Source organism: Nycticebus coucang, chromosome 17 (genome assembly GCF_027406575.1).
Source record: "Nycticebus coucang isolate mNycCou1 chromosome 17, mNycCou1.pri, whole genome shotgun sequence".
Lineage (NCBI taxonomy): Eukaryota > Metazoa > Chordata > Mammalia > Primates > Lorisidae > Nycticebus > Nycticebus coucang.
Window position 1 is genome coordinate 20,908,331 of NC_069796.1, and position 18,093 is coordinate 20,926,423.

The following is an 18,093-nucleotide window of genomic DNA, read 5'->3' on the forward strand; positions in this document are numbered from 1 at the left end:
TGACAAGGAAACTGAGGTTGTCTCCAAAGCTCTTCATATGTAGTAACTAGTGTGGGGTGAAGATCAGCACCAAAGAAAGTTATGTGTGAAATTTTTGCATGTAAAAATGTAAGTTATTTGTGAAACCTTTGCACACATACTCTGCTTAATACCTGTTACTCACATGGGAAAAAAAGGATATAGTATAAGGCAGTGAATAGTAACTCAGCTCAATGGTTTTCTCCAGATGAGGACTAAAATTACATTATGGCGACATATGTTATTCAAATCAAAACATATTTAATTTCATTGACTTAGAGTTTTTTTAATTAAGGGAACATTCAAATACACATTTGTTTCCATTCATGGTGCTTTAAATGTCTTGTGATTCTTTCAAAATATGTATCTGCTAAGCTCATTGTATAATTTTCTTATGAAAGAAGGCAGATAAATATTAATGCAGCTTTGTATCTGAAAACTCATATGTGCTGAGGTTAGAATATTCAGTTACGTAACATGAACAAATGACCCTGTGACGTGTTTGAGAATAGATTCTGAGAGCAATTTTCTACCCAATTAATGTTACTTGTGTGACCATGAGTAAAGAAGCCATACTTTTAAGGCTTTATATCCTTTTTTAAATCATTGTGGATGTGTGTTTAAAACTATTGCAAATTTACCATATTTTTAGACCTTGTGCACATACAATTTTGTGACAAACTCTGAAACTAGGAAAATACAATATATGGTATTCTAATATTTCAAGGATTTCAGCAGCCAGCAACTAACATAATAAGTTGACATGACATTGATTATGTGGCTACTGCTGTGACATAATTGATGAGTCTAAATATAGAACAATTCTATTTACAATCTATATTAGGTTTAATGCTAACCGCCTGAAGGTGAAGGTTGGGATGGGATTTTCAATTGAAAAGCCTCCTGATTAATCCATTTCACGTGATGTAATATAAACTAGAAAAAAGAATAGGGAAACACATTCCTAAGCTCTCAATCAAGAAAATGAATACTGGACGGTGCCTGTGGCTCAAAGGAGTAGGGCGCCGGCCCCATATGCCAGAGGTGGTGGGTTCAAACCCAGCCCCGGCCAAAAACTGAAAAAAAAAAAAAAAAAAAAAGAAACTTCAACCTTATATGGCAAAAAATCTAACATTTATAACAAAATATCTCAGTTGACTTAACCAGAATAAAAATTTGCAAATGTTGTACAACATCTAGAAGAGAATGTTGATGAAATAAAACATTTCTTTTCATTTTTCTTTAACAAAATTATAACTAAAAAGGTGATATAATCCATTAAAAAAACAAATGGAAAGTTAAAAACCGCAATTGGCCTTGCCACCCCAACAAAGTTACTTCATTTCCCTTTCAAATATTTTTTTCCCTTGAGACATATGTTTTTGTATAGCTATAATCACAGTGTGAACACAACTTTGCTGCTTTTTCTCATGCTACAGTACTGTATGGCCCTCATTTTGAATGGAGCACAGAACTTACTCATGAAAGTAGGGCTGCCCGCTCTGTCTAAAGGGAGAGACCATCTCTACCTTTAATACATTAATACTTCATTTCTGTTTCTGAGAAGATGGATGTAAGTCAATATGAGTAAAGACGGGGGTAGGGAATGATGGGAAAGTGAAAATAAAACTCTGGTGGTGAAAATAACAAAAAGGGCTGGAAGTAGCTGCGCTTGAATACATTGTATCTTGGCCCCTTATCTTTACTAACATTTCTTCCTTTTGCTCAATCATAATTATAAGCATCACAGCAAAATGATTTTCTAAAAGCTTCACAGCAGTGGAATTAAAGTCAGGAGCAAGACAGTATTTAAGGGAAAGAAAACTTAGGGGAAGTTTTCCTCTCCTGTGCTTTTCTTTATTTTTATTGGATTCCCAAAAACATATCTTCTACCCTCAAAACTGATAATTAGAGAACGTTCCTGTTGGTAGAAATGAGGTCAAGGAAATCTGCAATAAGGAAGGTTGAGAAACCAGAAGTTCAGAGAGAAGCATCATTTAGGCAAGGAGGAAAAGAGCTGATGCATAACAACAAAACCTGGTACCAAGCAAAGGCCTTGTACTTGGTGTGGCTTGGCAGTGACTCAGAAGTGTCAGCCCTATCGTAGGGAGAAGTAGTTTCCCCTGTCCCATCTTCCCAGGCTAGGCCAAAAGTATGAGTATGTGCTGGGATGTTTCTAGTTTGGGAGCCTTGTAGCATCTCTTATAATACCCTGCTCTTTACCAAAAGCATATCCTTTTTCTTTTGTCTTATGTCAAATAAGCTCTGTTTTCCCATTTCAAATAACCTGTCTACAACATACTTCCTTTGCCCTGACTCTTCCCTCAAAAAAAAAAAAAAAAAAATCATTAAATAAATAAATAAAATAAATCAGTAGTGTCTAGCATCACATAGTTGAAGGGCCCGTTGAGAGAATGGAGAGTCATCTCCAAAAGGCCTGACCCTTCTGTGGCACCTGCTGGCTCAGGCCCTTGCGTCTCACAGTCTAATCCAGGACCAGACCGTCAGCATCCCCAGGAGGTTTCAAGAAATGCAACCTCCCAGGCTTCACCTCAGACTCCTGAATCACAATCTGCATTTTAACAAGCTCAATCCCCAGCTGATTCATTTGTACACATTCAAGTTTGGGAGGCGCTGACCCAGCTCACTGGTGATCCTTAATGAGGTGTGGTGATCTGTTCAGGCAACAGTTTTCCAAGATAGTTCTTAAGACATGCAACGGGAAACTCTGTTAGGCTGCCTTCAAGCCCAGGGTGATCCCTAGACAGCAGGCTGCCTTTCATGCCCTCTCCCCCTGCCTTCTGCTGCCAGGCACATCAAGGCACCTCCCTCAGTCTGGTGGATGTGCTGTGCTCCTGCACATGGGGTGTCCTGACTTTTCTCCTGACTCCCTAGACCAGAACTATCTAATAAAAATATAATGCAAGCCGCATATGAAACTTGAAGGTTTTCTTAAAAAGTGTAAACAAATGGGTTGATTTTACAGTATACTTCATTTAACCCAGTAAGTCAAAACTATTATCATTTTGACAAGTATCAGCAACCACATTTTCAGTGTGTAATAGCCACAGGTTTCTGTTTGTTCCTATATTGGACATTGCAGGCCTAGATTAGATCAGCACCCCACCCCACCCCAGCTCATATATTTCCCAGCTCTGTGTACTTTCCCTCCTCTTTAAAGATCTGTGTTTTAAAAATTATCAATAATGTGAACATTTGATGGCAGTTTTTCCTATTTTGTTCACGGTTTTGTTCACGGTGGTATCTGTTGTGCCCGGCCTCTGCTGTAACTGTGTGTCTGAGGTCTCCACGGACAAAGGAATGTGTGAAGAGGTGAACGAGACCCCTTGGGGGTTTGCATCAGTATGAAAGTGTGAGACAGCTGGTACTTGGCTTGCCTTCATTTGGTTTGGCGCCTTGATCCTTCGCCCATTTCCTCTTTCATCTGCACCATTAATCTCTTCCTCTCTGTGGGGCCGTCCGCTCATCAGACCAACACTCTCTACCTCTCATCTTAAAAACAAACAAAACTCCTTCTAGCAGCTCCCATCCTGCACCCAGGGCTATGGAACTCCTTCTCCCATCCTCACTGTCTACCCACCTTCAGCATCTCCAGCACGACTTCCACGGTGTCCTATCCACCAACATTTTGCTGTTCTCATCCTCCTTGGCCTCGCCAGCATTATTTGAGACTATTGGCCACTCTTTTCTGGAAACAATCTCTTCTCTTGGCTCTCCTTATTTATCTCCTAACACTCTGACACCTCCTTATTCTCCTTTGCTGACGGACCCCTTCTCTGCCCGATCTTTTTTTCTTTTTCTTTTTTCCGTGCAATGCCAGCCAGGTTTATTTTCAACTTTACTCTGCCTGATCTTTAAATAGTCCAGTGAAACTGAATATTCAGTGGGACCTTCCCTCTCTCCTCTCAGCCTCTCCGTGGACACCTCATCTGTTTTCAGAGACCATCTACCTGCTGCTGCTAATCTGCACACTCCAGCCTCCTACTGAGTGGCCCATTTGATGCTGACATTAGATGTCTCCTGGAATTCTAAAGAGGAATTCTTGAATTCCACCCCCAACACGCTCCTCCTCAGACTCCCCTCTCAGTAAACAGCCCTCAGTTTACTAAAACCTCCCCCCAGGTGCTGAAGAATCTAATCTCCTTCTCTCTCACATTCCACAATCATGTGTCACTGGGTCCTGAGTTTTCTGTGCTCAAAGGAAATCCCTGTGCTATAAACTGAATGTTTGGGTGCCTCCAAAACTCCTGCGTTAAAACCTAACGCTCCAGGTGATGGTACTCAGAGGGGAGGTGGCTAGCTCATGAGGGTGGAGCCCTCAGGCATGGAATTATTGCCTTTATAAGGGCAGCTCCAGAAAGTTCCCTTGCCCCTTCTGCCATGTGTGGACAAACTTCTCTGGGAAACCCCTCTGGGATGCCTGTTTTGGTTAAAGCAAAAACCAAACTTTCAGTTGTAGCCAATAAAACCTCCACATGGACCACTGCCTAATAATCCTCCCCACTTCAGCTTCTACCCCTTGATCCTTAGCTCACTCTATTCTAGGAATTAGAGCTGTGGGACCTGCCAGAGTCCCTCCTGCTTTAAACATTTGCAAGTGTACCTCCTTCCACTCAAATCTTCACAAAATCATCTTTCTCGTCATGTTTCCCCCACATCCTCACAGAACTGGCTTCTTCTCATTCCCTGGATTGTAACTGAAGGTTGCTCAGCTGTTCTCTATTACAGGTCCCGCGAGGCACTTTGCATTCTGTAATCTTTGACTCAGCAGTGTACTTGCATTATTGTTCAGGCAGGATCGTGTCTGTTCATCCTGCACCCCCAGACCCATGTGCACAAAAGACGTTGGACAAATGAGTGTTGAGCGGATGAACTCCGCGAGAGGACCTTAGCATCCTGCCAATTACCAATTACTTTAACACTGAGCATACTTGGTTATAGTCTGCATTTCTTGCTTACACGAACAAAAAAAAAGATCACCACTTCTAACCTGTCGAAGGATTTGACAGCTGGAAGAGCAGATTCTCAGTGGATGATTAAATTTAGGCTAACAGCTGCTAAAAATAAAGAGATGGGATATTCTTCCACTCAACTGTTTATAGGAAATGTTATTACCAAAAACCATTTTCCAGCTGGGTGCCATGGCTCTCACCTGTAATCCTAGCACTTTGGTAGGTTGAAGCAGGAGGATTGCTTGAGGCCAGGAGTTTGAGGCTACAGTGAACTATGGTCATGTCGCTGCACTCCAGCCTGGGTGATGGAGCAAGACCCTGTCCCTAACTAAAAGGAAAAAATAAATTTCTTACTTTACCCTCAAATAGAAGGTTTGTAGAAAACAGTTACCAAAAATTAGGTAGAGAGCTCAGTTTGGGATTTAATTAAAGTGAATCTGAAATGGATATGACCAGGCTTTGCCACTGGTTTCTGGAATTCCATTGCATCTATGTGACCCAAATAGAGAAAATGTGCATTACATCTTTAGGGAATAATTTTTATTTCCATAAGGCAATCCTCTAGTGTTACGGAAAGAAAGTTAGAGTCAGGGAAGTTCCCGGTCCTGGTTGAACACTCAGCATGCTACATAATTTTCCACATTACACTTCAAATGTCCTGAGTTCTCATTTATTTTCAAGTGGGAATATGTAAGAGCTGCTTATCTATCCTCCAGAGCTGTGAAAGTCTCTGATGAAGTCACACACTTGCCTTTACTGAGAGACATAAAAAGGTTTACACCACGGATGTATCAGCAATTTTGAAGTCTCAAAGAGAGGACTTCTTAGAAAAATTCCAATTAAGAAAGATCATTTGGTGGAATTCTTAAAATACATTTCAACCTTTCGCTTTGGTTTTTTTCTTTTTTTTTTTTTTTTGCAGTTTTTGGCCGGGGATGGGTTTGAACCCTTCACCTCCAGCATAGGGGCCTGGTGCCCTACTCCTTTGAGCCCCAGGGGCCACCCTCAACATTTTGCTTTTTATGGCAATGCCTGGGAAGGGTGAAGGGACCTGCAACTGCTGGGGAGGGCACACTAGCTCCGCCCTCGCTTACCCTGGGGAGAGCTACTGTCTGCTGTCTTCCCACTGTGCTTGAGCCCTGCACCTGCCTTGTCATGGAGTCCAGGCCACTGTGAGGAGCCCCAGTGGGGGGATCCACGGGCCTGCCAAGAGCAGGCTGCAGGCCTGCACTGGGTCTTCCATTCTCCTCCCCTAGAGACCTTAAAGTGTAGCCCTCTCACAAGAAAGCCAGCTTTCACAGACTTGTTACTGTGCTTCTCATGGAAAATAGAATAGAATATATTTAACTTATAGCTAAAAGGCAAGAAAAAAAAAGGTAAGGAACACTCTTGTACCCTAAAGACATATCCCCTTTCCCTTTGTTGCCCTGGTGTCTACAGCTAATTTTCTAACACGGACACATCATCCGTATTTAGAAGTAAAATAAACAGGCGTTGAGGGAGCCTTGGTTTGGAGATGGGGAGGGGAGGGATTTTCAGCCTCCTCCCAGCCCGCGCTGCCGTCCTCCTCCTCTCTCACCAAGGCTCTTTGTCCTTGACCGTGGATCAGCACTGTGAAACGTCGCCACCTTCAGTTAAAGCTGGGGAGTGCGCGCCCACAGCGCCAGCAACCGCACTGGGCTTGCGCACAAGCTCTGCCCAAAGGCTTCTGGGCTTGAGAAGCCTTTTTACTGCTCCTCTGAGTGTGTCTCTCTGCATTTCCACAAGAGAGGGAGGGAAGCGAAGAAAGGAACCCTGGCAAGTGGGCCTGGAATGAACACAAAACTTAATCCACTCACGAGGTTCTGCTAGTGTCAGAGTGAAAGTCAGCATACTTTTCAGATGACAGGATGACTCTCAGACCCTGTCCTTTCTTCAGCCCACCAATTGCTATTCTAGGGAAACTGTACTTTTGAAGACCAAAGGTTATAAACTGTCAAAATATTGAGTCTGATTTCATGATAGAATATGCCTCTTTGGTGAAAGAGTATCTTTTCTGCCCAGGGTATTTAGGGGTTGAGTATTTCAATGAGTTTTCACAGAACAAAAAAACGGAGGCAGGAGGGTGCAAAGTTTTGTAAGCAGGTCAGGACAGTGGGAGCCAAAGTGGGAAGGACAGCAGGTGACTCCGTTGGGAGTAGCAGCAGCTGCTTAGATCAGTAGCTGTTAAGAAGTTTAGAGCCCTAATCAATGAATCTTTTCCCACTGTGTTTTAACATCCTGGTGTGAATAGAGCATTGGCTGCTATTTTTATAATAATAAAGTTGCCTGTGTTCCCCTGCAGCCTCATGTGCCCTCACAGGAGGGTCTGTGGCATCAATGAAAGGAGTAAGCAAGCAACCTCATGGGAATATTCCAGAACTGTGCAGTCCTCAAACACATGTTCACTTCACTTTTCCCAGCACAGTCCCCCTAAGATGATTCTTCAAATCCTCAAGAACTCAGCCTTTTCTTGATCAGGTGACAGTCTAATCTCCAAGGGCAATTCAGAGAAGCATCCAGAAAGCAGTCCTCCTTCAGCCTCCAGGCCCTTCTTCCTGCTGTCAGGAGAGGGTGGGAGCCACCTGTCTGCCCTTCTTACCATGTCTGATGTGTGGGCGCTAAGTGGGTCTGCTACAGACTTCAGCTGACATAGAATTAAGGAAACTCAGGACTCCAACATTGGTACTCCTGACCTTCCAGAAAAAGGAAGGAAGTAGAATATTGGAGAACTCGGAAGTTATGTCCTTGACAGTGCCAAGGTTTCCAGGAGCTGTAGAAGTGTGAAATGTATTGTTAAATACATTTTCGGGTAATTACAGCTGAAGCTGGCCACTTGGTTCTCGTGCAAAACAGGATCCATTTAACTTAAAAAAAAGTAGAACACTGTTTTACCCTAAAGACACATCCCTTTCCTTTCTCTTCTTGATGTTTCAAACTAATTTTTCTAATATGGACACATAACTCCATATTTAGAAATAAAATAGGCATTTGGGGAGCCAGGACTGACATTCAGTCTTGAAAATTGGATCCACTGTTGCAACAGCAAACTGTACATTATCTTCCTAAGAAAATACTAATTTATCAGTCCTAGGAGCCAAAGAGTTGTTCTGTGTCAGCAATCAGCTTAGCCTCATAATTATAAATTTGCAAGGATCTGGGAAAAGACATGGATCCAAAAGAATTATAGTGTTTCATGGTGAGTCACTCAGAATAAAGAGCCTTGTCATTTGTAGACATTCCATGCAGTCACAGACGTTTAGGAGTGGATCAGGTCTTAGCAATCATATAGTCTAACCCCTTCAATTTAGGAAACTGAGGCTTAGAACTTATTGTAGGAAATAGCTAAAAGGACCTCAATATTCAGCACTAAATATCTTCAGTAGTTTACTGTCACTACCTGTAAATATGCGGCACAGGAGGTATGCCCAAAATGTGGCAGGATTGATGAGACTCTGATTTATTTGCTATCCTTTGGATGTCTGGTCTGGAACATTCCTTCCTTACTCCCTGTCTTTCTTTTCTTTCATTCATTGAAATATTAAGAGATTGATTCCAAATATCTCCAAGGCACTAAAAAGGGCTGTTAATAAGCACAAGTGGGTTCTCAAGCCGTCTTTGCCCTTGAGCAATTCTGAGGAGAGAAGGTCAGACAGACACTGTGAGTGATGTGTGCAACAGAACTTCAGAAGGGCCCAACTCTAGGCACATGCAGGTTTCATCAGGACACAGAGACACAAGAAGCAACCATTTCCTGGGAGGGTTAAAGGATGTGCACCAAGGACATGAATCTGAGTGGAACTGTGTGATGACTCTGCATCTCAGGCAGAGAGAATAACAGGACACTATAGGAAAGGGATGAAACTCCAAAGGCAGGAACAATAACGGGGGAGCATGTGGTATATCCAGCAAGGGAGAGTTTAGCAATGGTGGTGCAGGGAAAATTAGGGATTTGGGAATCATGAGTGCTGGGACAAGAAAGTGAATTAATACATGAAGGAAAGAACTGCTACATGCCATGCTAAAAATTGTAGTATTCTCCTGAATCCAGGGTTTCCCAAACTTAGTAATTTAAGCGTCATTGCCACAACACATGTTATATCCAAGGTCTACCTCTGTTATTTTTGCTACACCTTCATACCACTTGTACTAATACTTAATTTAGTTTATTTTTCTAAAACACCTTTTAAACATATTCGTTTTTAAGAGAAACTTTATGTGGCTGATATAAATAGAAACCAATGTCACTTGCATTAAATTCAAGATCATCATTAAAATGAACATGATTAATTCTTTGCTTATGAAAGTCTCTCAACCTGAGGACTGTAGTCTTATTGTTCTAATGGGGCACTGTAAGTTTTGGAGAGGAGTTAAATGCATTCTAGCACCAAAACAAGACTCCATGCATTAATTAGAATAAAGAAAGAAGATTGGCTTGGCGCCTGTGGCTCAACCGGTTAAGGCACCAGCCACATACACCTGAGCTGGTGGGTTCGAATCCAGCCCAGGCCCGCCAAACAACAATGATGGCTGAAACCAAAATATAGCCGGGCATTGTGGTGGGTACCTATACGTCTTAGCTACTTGGGAGGAGGAGGCAGGAGACTCGCTTGAGCCCAGGAGTTGGAGGTTGCTGTGAGCTGTGATGCCATGGCACTCTACCCAGGGCCACAGCTTGAGACTCTGTCACAAAAAGAAAAAAGAGGATTGATATGGTGTTCTCACTCTATAAATGATGGGTCTTGGCTCAGCACCTGTAGTTCAGTGGCTAGGGCACCAGCCACATATACTGGAGCTGGTGGGTTCGAATCCAGCCCAGGCCTGCCAAACAAAAATGACAACTACCAAAAAATAGCCAGGCATTGTGGCAGGCACCTGTAGTCCCAACTACTTATGAGGCTGAGGCAAGAGAATCGCTTAAACCCAAAAGTTTGAGGTTGGGTGAGACTCTATCCAGGGTGACACTCTGTCTCTAACTAACAAACAAACAAAAAACGATGGATATTTAACATGACCATTGCACACCCTGTTAGATAATGCAGGGTTATGCACCCCATATATGGGGAAATATTGTTTTAGGCAGGCCAGGGTCACCAGAGTTATTTAAGCTGATTTTGAGTGACAAAATCAGACTTATATAAAGAGGGATGTCTCAGGACTGGAAAAGGAGACCACAGGAAGTAGAGAAAATCTTGCTGAAACAATGGGAGATAGTCCCAGTGTGGTCCACTCAGTTAAGTTAAGATGAAGAAGAGGGTTCAGATGTTAGAGGGACTGAGGATAAGGCCACAGCAGGACTTGGTACCTAAGGGGTGACAGGCAGCAGTCACAGAAAGAGAAGGGTCTGAGATGCCTTGGAGATGGCTTGCGCAGGAGAATGTACAAGTGGTCGTGCAGTTATCCAGGCCAGGACCATGAGTAGTGTGCTCAGGGACAAGGAGAAGAGTGTGGACGTGTTGGGTGAAGAGGAGAAGGGAAGGAAGTAGGCTAGGATGGACAGAGAGATGTCCCCTGGAAGGGGACATGCTGCCTGTCAGGAATCCTGGTTCCTCATGAAATACTGTAAATAGCCGTGTGTGGATAGTCAGCAGACAATTGGAAACACCCTGGTAAAGTTCAGAGGCTTTCCAAGTGCCCACTGGATTGAAAGAGATAATTATGGCCTATAAAGCAGCATCAATTACACGTCCACTTACGTACTGACATTTTGGAAAACTTGTGACAAAATCAGATAGACGGGTTTAAAGCATATTCGGCATGTTTCCTCTCTCGTGAGATGTTAAACATGAACCCATTCAACCAAAAAGTCATTAATAAGCTACTTATGGAAAGCAATTTTCTGGGTGCTTTAAGGAATACAGAGATAAATTAGTCATAGACCCTGTTCTCATGGAGCTTGTAGAGAACTAAGATAGATAAAATTTGGGGGGACTTAAATTTTGTTAACATGTAAAGAATTTATTCATGATTTCCAAAAAACAAATATAGCCTCAAAATCTTCCTAGTAAGCATAGTTAGTCTGGACATTGTTTCCATGCATGAGAAGAAATTTATTATAGGCTTGGCGCCCGTAGCTCAGTGAGTAGGACGCCAGCCACTTACACCAAGGCTGGCAGGTTTGAGCCCGGCCAGGCCTTCTAAACAGCAATGACAACTTCAATGAAAAAATAGCCAGACATTGTGGTGGGTGCCTGTAGTTCCAGCTACTTGGAAGGCTGAGGCAAGAGAATAGCTTAAGCCCAAGAGTTGGAGGTTGCTGTGAGCTGTGATGCGGTGGCACTCTATTGAGGGTGACATAGTAAGATCTGTCTCAAAAAAAAGAAAGAAAGAAATTTATTATAATGTTGGGTTAGAGTAACAGTATGAGTAAAATTTTTAGTAGATTTAAAGAATTTGAAGTAAAAATCTCACCATCATTAACAGTCCTTCTTCTGTGTTGTTCTTAAAATACCCTTTGCCAAGCTTAGGAGCAATAAACTAATTGAATTTTGTCTTTTGTATATAGCATAGGATTGCCCTTCTCATCCAAATATAAGATATAGCAATAAATTAGAGCATTTTCATGAAGATCCATTAATCCATTTTCCATGACTGAGAGTTTTTTCTTGGCAGTCAAGACATAAACTCTAAAGCACAGATTTCACCCTCAGCCTCAAAGAGTCATGGGTTTGAGTTAGGCAAAGGACAACAAGTTTAAATGTTGACGCTCCTTCTTCAGTTTCGAGACCCTTCTGTGGAAAGAAGTGTTTTCCTAAGACTCAGAATCCATTTCCATAGAGCGTTCTTAATGGCTCCCGTCAGAACTAAACAGCTGGGAAACATATGGTATCCATTTCCCTCTATCACTTGGAAAAAATTTCACATGTAAATAAAGCCAACATAAAAGAGTAGCCCTTTGAACCCACGACCTTATATAATACATAAATATATTGGTACAATGCACTCATTGTATTGACCCACTAAGTTATGTGGCTTGAAACATTTTTTATTACATTCTGAGACGCACGTTTTCTCATCATTCCAAAGAAATCAATGTGATTGGCGAAAGTAGCATTATAATATTTCATAATAAGTATGTATCGCAGAAATATCTATGACTATGCATATATATTTCTTACTGTACTTAAAGATTTTTGGAAATTTGATTAATAAAATTAAAGGCATATTTGCACCGTACAAATGCTATGTCCACTATCTCTCTGCTGTTTTAAATAAGTAAGTCACCATGTGTGCTTGAAAGGAAGAGAGAAAGCCTTGGCAGAAATTTCTGGCAGACATTAATTTTTCATGGCTTTACATTTTTCGAGAGAAAAGGACATAGAAAAAAATAGAAAATGTTTAAATTTATAAGGGACCAACTGGAATTAGTCTTTGCCTCGCATATTTACATTTCATAAATAACTAGAAAATCTAGCTCTTAATGGTGATTATCACTCCTCTGAGTTTATTAACAAGACTTTTGTCCCCTGTGAGATTAAACTGCAAATCCCTCAGAAGGATGCACTTTGTACCTTTTTAAAGATTTAATGTACCGTGCAAAGTGAGATTCAAATTCGCACACTCGCAATTGTTAATTGTCTTCTCTGTGCCAAGCCCTGTATACAACCAAGAAATGGAGCCAACAACAGGGAAGAAAAGCATAGAGCTACCTTCCTTCCCTTCTGGAACATTCTCTGTTACACATTACATTTTGGAGAGAATCCAGTCCTCCCTCCACAGCTCTTAGGATTCTCTTCTTAGATTCTGCAGGCCAGAGCCAGAAAGGCCTCAGAGGTGGGCGGCAGAGTGCACACCCTCTGAAACCTCAGGCAACATTAGGGTTGATCTGGGGAAAGAACTCACTGGCAGCTGTGTGGCATCCAGGCTCTGTACCCTTAGCTTAGTTCCAAAACTCTGAGTCCTTTCAGAAAAAATGCCAGCAGGAAGAAAAACGGCCAGCAGACTAAATTTAAGAAACCTGAATGATGCACAGGCCACTTTCACCCCAAGAATGGGTCCCAGCCAGAGGCTGTTAGAGAGTTTATAGACCTGAGTACACATCCATCTCCTGTTCTTTTATTCTTTGATTGTGCCCAGTAGCAAAGCGCACACACATACACAGACTTTTGCATTAAATACTTCTCACCTGTTGTTGTTTAAGAAGAGGAGCAGTAGATGGTGGGTCCCTGGTCAGGGGGCATGCTCAGACGCAAGTGACAAACCAAGTGACATGCCCATTAATCAGCGGCCTGCAAGTTTCCAAGGGTTCTAGGTCGTCTGTTGTCCAGCAGAGGAGGGTCCTGCAGAGGAAGCCTTGTCATCGTGGCTGAAGAGACTGCTCTGCTCCATCTGCATGCTCCAAGGGGGGGTGGCGCTCATGCAAGGCTAACTGGGAGAGATGGTCCTTCCCCTCCAGATGTGTCTACCTATTTCACTCATCTCAACCAGACCCTTACCCAAATGCAAATGAACACAAGATCTGTACATAAACTTTGCGCAGAAATGAGAGGGGGGGAAATACTGCTCTGCCAAGCCCATCTCCTCCTTACAACGTTCTTCTCCTGTTTGTTTCCAGCTTTCCCAACAACAGAAGGCATTAACGAACATTCTTTGTAGTGATATGTTAGTGGCTTATGTTGCTGTGTCATATGTCAGAAAGCACCATGAAACCCCACCACGGCCGGCCGGGACGCTTTGTCCAAGGGGGGGGTGAACTTCACCACGGTTTGTCTCCTATGGTGCTTACAACTCCGGATCATCCACTCCTTTCTGTTTTTCCCCTAATCCACTCATCTAGTGAGTCACCCAGGAGGGCACAGTTTGAGTTTGTTTAATATTAAATCATTTCCCCTGCTTTATATAGACTTCTGAGGCACTGGGAGTGTGTGTCTATGCTCATGTGTTCTCATGTACACACACAGATCCCTTTTCTCCCTAAATTAGTTTGGAAGTTTGTTTAACACACACAAAGAATCTTTTCCTCTAATCCTGTTTTTCAGGGTGGTGGCAAATATTGGCATGGAGGTAGATCTCTCCAGGGAATAAGCCTAAATATGTATCTGGGTTCGTTTGCCTTAGCTGTGTGCTTTGGCCATTACTCCTATTTAATCAGTGCTGTGTCAGTGTCTTGTCACTTTCTTTTATCATTCACTGTTTTCCGGTGGTAAGTGTTATTTTATGGATCTGTGCCCTCTCTAAGTCATCTCTACACAGGGGCTTAATTTGGGCATAATAGGAATGGACCACGTCTGCCTGAATAGCCAAGATATATTCAGCATTCTAATTTTATTTTTTTCAACAGTCTCTAGCTCTAGCTGGAATTGTGGCGTCTCAACTCTGATTACAAACACGCAAAAGCCCACAGGCATCGCTGATGTCTACAGTAAGTTCCGCCCGGTGAAGAGGGTTTCCCCACTGAAACATCAGCCAGAGACTCTGGAGAACAATGACAGTGATGACCAAAAGAACCAGAAAGCAGAGTACCAGAAAGGGGAAGAGCCTGACCCAGGCCCCCTGCCTGAGGAGCTGTGCCCCAGAGATGGAGCAGGTGGCCCTCTGGGTAAAAGCTCGGAGCTCAGCACTTCACTGGGCGAACTGGAACATTATGACCTCGACATGGATGAGATTCTGGATGTGCCTTACATTAAATCCAGTCAACAGCTGCCCTCTTTTACCAAGGTGACTTCAGAAAAGAGAATTTTGGGTTTATGCACAACCATCAATGGTCTTTCTGGCAAAGCCTGCTGTCTAGGAGGTTCTGAGAACTCGCCATCCACCATGGCCTCATTTTGTGTCCTTTCTCCTGTGAAAAGCCCCCACTTGAGAAAACCATCAACTGTCATCCGTGACCCCCACAAGCTCTCTGCGGAAGAGCCCCAGAGCTCACCTCCTTTGGTTAAATGTGGCTCTGCGTATGAGCCTGAAAACCTGCCCTTTAGCGATTCGCATAGTCACAAAGTTGAGAAGGCAGTGGCAGACTGCCAGCTCAGGGCCTTCCATCTGCAGTCAGCACCCACAGAACCCAAACCGGAAGAGCAGGTCAATGGCCTGACCTGGACCAGCTCCCAGGGCCCAGAAGAAAGGAGTGAGTATGTGAAAAAAGTAAAAAGCATCTTGAACATCGTTAAGGAAGGACAGATATCTCTCCTGGTGAGTAATCCAGTCCAGTAGACGTGTTAATTAACGATCTGAGACCCTACTTTTATCACCTCCCTTTGCTGGAAACAGAACAATGCATTAAGCAAAGATGCAATGCATCTTTGTTTAATCTTTTTATTTCTGCCTTTTGTTGGGAGATGTGACCTTTTAAATGTTAAAATAAAAAGTTAGGAGGTTAAGACATAGACAACAAATGACTATGGAAGGAGTGTTATTTCATTTTAACTTTACGTGAATTCATATGGAAAAAACTCTTAATCTAAATTGAGAACAACACAGAGAGCCCAGCGCTGTCTTTAACTTGAATTTTAATGTCTTTCTTTTTGCTTTTCAAATGGTTCCCAGTGCTCTCACTCAGTTATTTGTGGGGATGTCAGTCCCTTGCTGATGGTGGAGCTGCCAGACATGTGAACAGAGTATCTTCTGTTTTATACTAATAATTATTCAGAAGAGTTGGATCAGGATGTCTGGAAAGCATTTGCAGACAGAGACTTACCCGAAAGCTCGACTGCCCTCTGACCCTCATGGAGTTTTTATTTAGTTCCAGCCCCACATGTCTAGGGAGCATGAAGAAGCTTTTCCAAAGACTCTAGACACAGAGTAATATGACATAAGAAAAGTCTGTTCTGCTTCGGCTCAGGGAAAGCTAACCTGAAATAGCACTACATCTGCCTGAGTCATTCTTTTCCAGCTTCCAGACTTGGATCCAACAGTAGCAAGCCTGGGCTTGTACCATGATGTTCATTAAAGTCTCATTCAAGAAAATCATTGCATCTTGGCAATGTGACTCTGCTTAATGTAAAGCCATACATAGATAAGTACAATGTACTTGGTCTATTCTTAAAAATACTATTGTGATAGGATGATATAATTGAACGATTTTACCAAATAGAATGGTAGGGTTTTTTTGTTTTGTTTTATTTGGCTCCTGAAAGTGTTTGTTCCATTTTCCTAGCCCTTCCTCTCCTTGGTTCATTTCTTTCTTTCGTCCTTCCCATGTGTTCATGTTTCCTAACTGCTAACCCCTCTTGGTTCACACAACAGTCTCTAGCAATCAGTTCATACTCAAGGGACTAAACTTTACTAGACGTGAGAAAAGCAAAAATCAGGTAGCCTCCAATTACCCCGAGAGTCTGATGACAGTGTCCAGAGACATCTAGAAGGGCGCTGGGAGCTCAGAGTAGCCGTGGTTGTCATGAAGTTTGCAGTCAAAGCCAGTTCTCTGCAATGCAAGACAAGGTAAACATGTGGAGACAACTAGTTCATTCATTCAACCAACCTACAGCAGGGAATAAAACTCATCCCTGCCCTCCAGGACTTCACAGGCCAGTGGGGAAGGCAAACAGGGCACCTGCCAGTTGCCATAAATGGTTTATGGTTGTTTAGAAAGCCAGATATGTGCCCCTTTGGCTCATTGGCCCTAGCTCTGTTGCCCTATCTCACAGGAAGATTTGTCTCTTGAGAAAGCATGCTCTAAGGCATGTTAAAATGAAGAACCATAGCAAGGATGCCTAGACTTACTACATTCCCACAGATGCCACCAGAGCTTCTGTAAGCTCATTCCTTCTTCCCAGAGCAGAACCCCCCTAGCGTCTTATTCTGACTCACTGATTTAATTTTCTAATCTTCCTATTTGTACAGCCACACCTAGCCGCAGACAATCTAGACAAAATTCATGATGAAAATGGGAACAACCTTTTACACATTGCGGCATCCCAGGGTCACACAGAGTGTCTGCAGCACCTCACGTCTTTGATGGGAGAAGATTGTCTCAATGAGCGCAACTCTGAGAAGCTGACTCCGGCTGGCCTGGCCATCAAGGTGACTGCTTGGGGGCTGGGCCCTCCACAGCTCAGAATTGTCGGATATCTGTGTGAGAAGGGAAAGAGAAGGAAGTACTTTATGGAGAAACCAGCACATATATATATAAGAGTAATCATTTCAGTCACTAACTGCTTTGAGATTTTGAGATTGTGTTCCAATTTATTGTCCAGTGAGGGTAAGCTTCAAATCAACTAATAAAGAGGAAGGAAAATGATGTGTTGTGGTTCTAAGAAGTTTTGTTCTTGGTCATGACTGCAATTTAGATTCTTATCCACACCTGGATTTATAAGTGACTGTTTCATTTTTTTCCTAGTGTGAGGATAATGAGCAAGATAAACAAGGAAAGGGTGTTTTATAAGGGATCAAGACTTGGAAGTGTTTCAGACAATAAAGTGGGCTTTTCATGAGACATAGCTGAAGTTGGAATGCCTTCAGTATCAAGAGCAGTTTAGAATATTAGTACCAAGTCTGAGTCTCACTCTTGCAGAACACAAGCTGCTGTCAAAAACTACACAAATTAATGCTGATGAGGATAAAGTAAAAACGTAGAAAGTGAAAAAAAAAATGGACCTTTATAGTATGGCAGTAAGTGCCTCTGCAAAATATATCACATCATATAAAACCAGTGTATGGTGCCCCATGATCGCAAAAAATAAAAAAATAAAAAAATAAAAAAATATATATATATATATAGAGAGAGAGAGAGAGCACATCACTAGAAGATTAGCTATGAAAAACTAAAATTACTTTCAAGATCTTTAGCAAATAAATGTAGAATAGTCATATTTACTAAAAAGTCAAAAGCGAAGTTCAAGGAAATATAATCCATCTTGTGCTCCTGCATATGTATTTTGTTTTACATAATTGTGTGTTTCTAGAAGCCGAATAATCATAATCTTTATAAATAGAATCATATTAAAATTGATGAGGGAAATTTTTAGTTAAAGAAACCCATTAGTGAATTCACTAAAGAACATTTTACATATTCGAAAACCAATAGTTGCTATTCTACCCCTAATGCATCCTTCATGCAAACCTGAATTTTTGTCTTTAATTTGTTGCTCCTTCAGCAAAGCTCTATATATTAAAAATATTTTCCATTTTATTTAACTTGCTCAATTAA

The 18,093-nt window shown here is 42.1% G+C and overlaps 1 protein-coding gene across 6 annotated transcripts in view; it reads left to right on the plus strand.

The window, feature by feature from the left end:
• The window catches only part of SNCAIP (synuclein alpha interacting protein), a 152,151-nt gene that overhangs the window by 97,929 nt on the left and 36,129 nt on the right, over positions 1–18,093 (plus strand). For 3 of the 6 annotated variants that reach the window (XM_053567005.1, XM_053567010.1, XM_053567006.1), the window contains exons 4-5: positions 14,287–15,137; positions 16,788–16,967. In XM_053567005.1, the coding sequence (XP_053422980.1) occupies positions 14,287–15,137; positions 16,788–16,967 (1,031 nt within the window). The remainder of the gene's footprint in view (positions 1–14,286; positions 15,138–16,787; positions 16,968–18,093) is intronic. The other 3 variants (XM_053567008.1, XM_053567011.1, XM_053567009.1) reach the window with 1 other exon arrangement.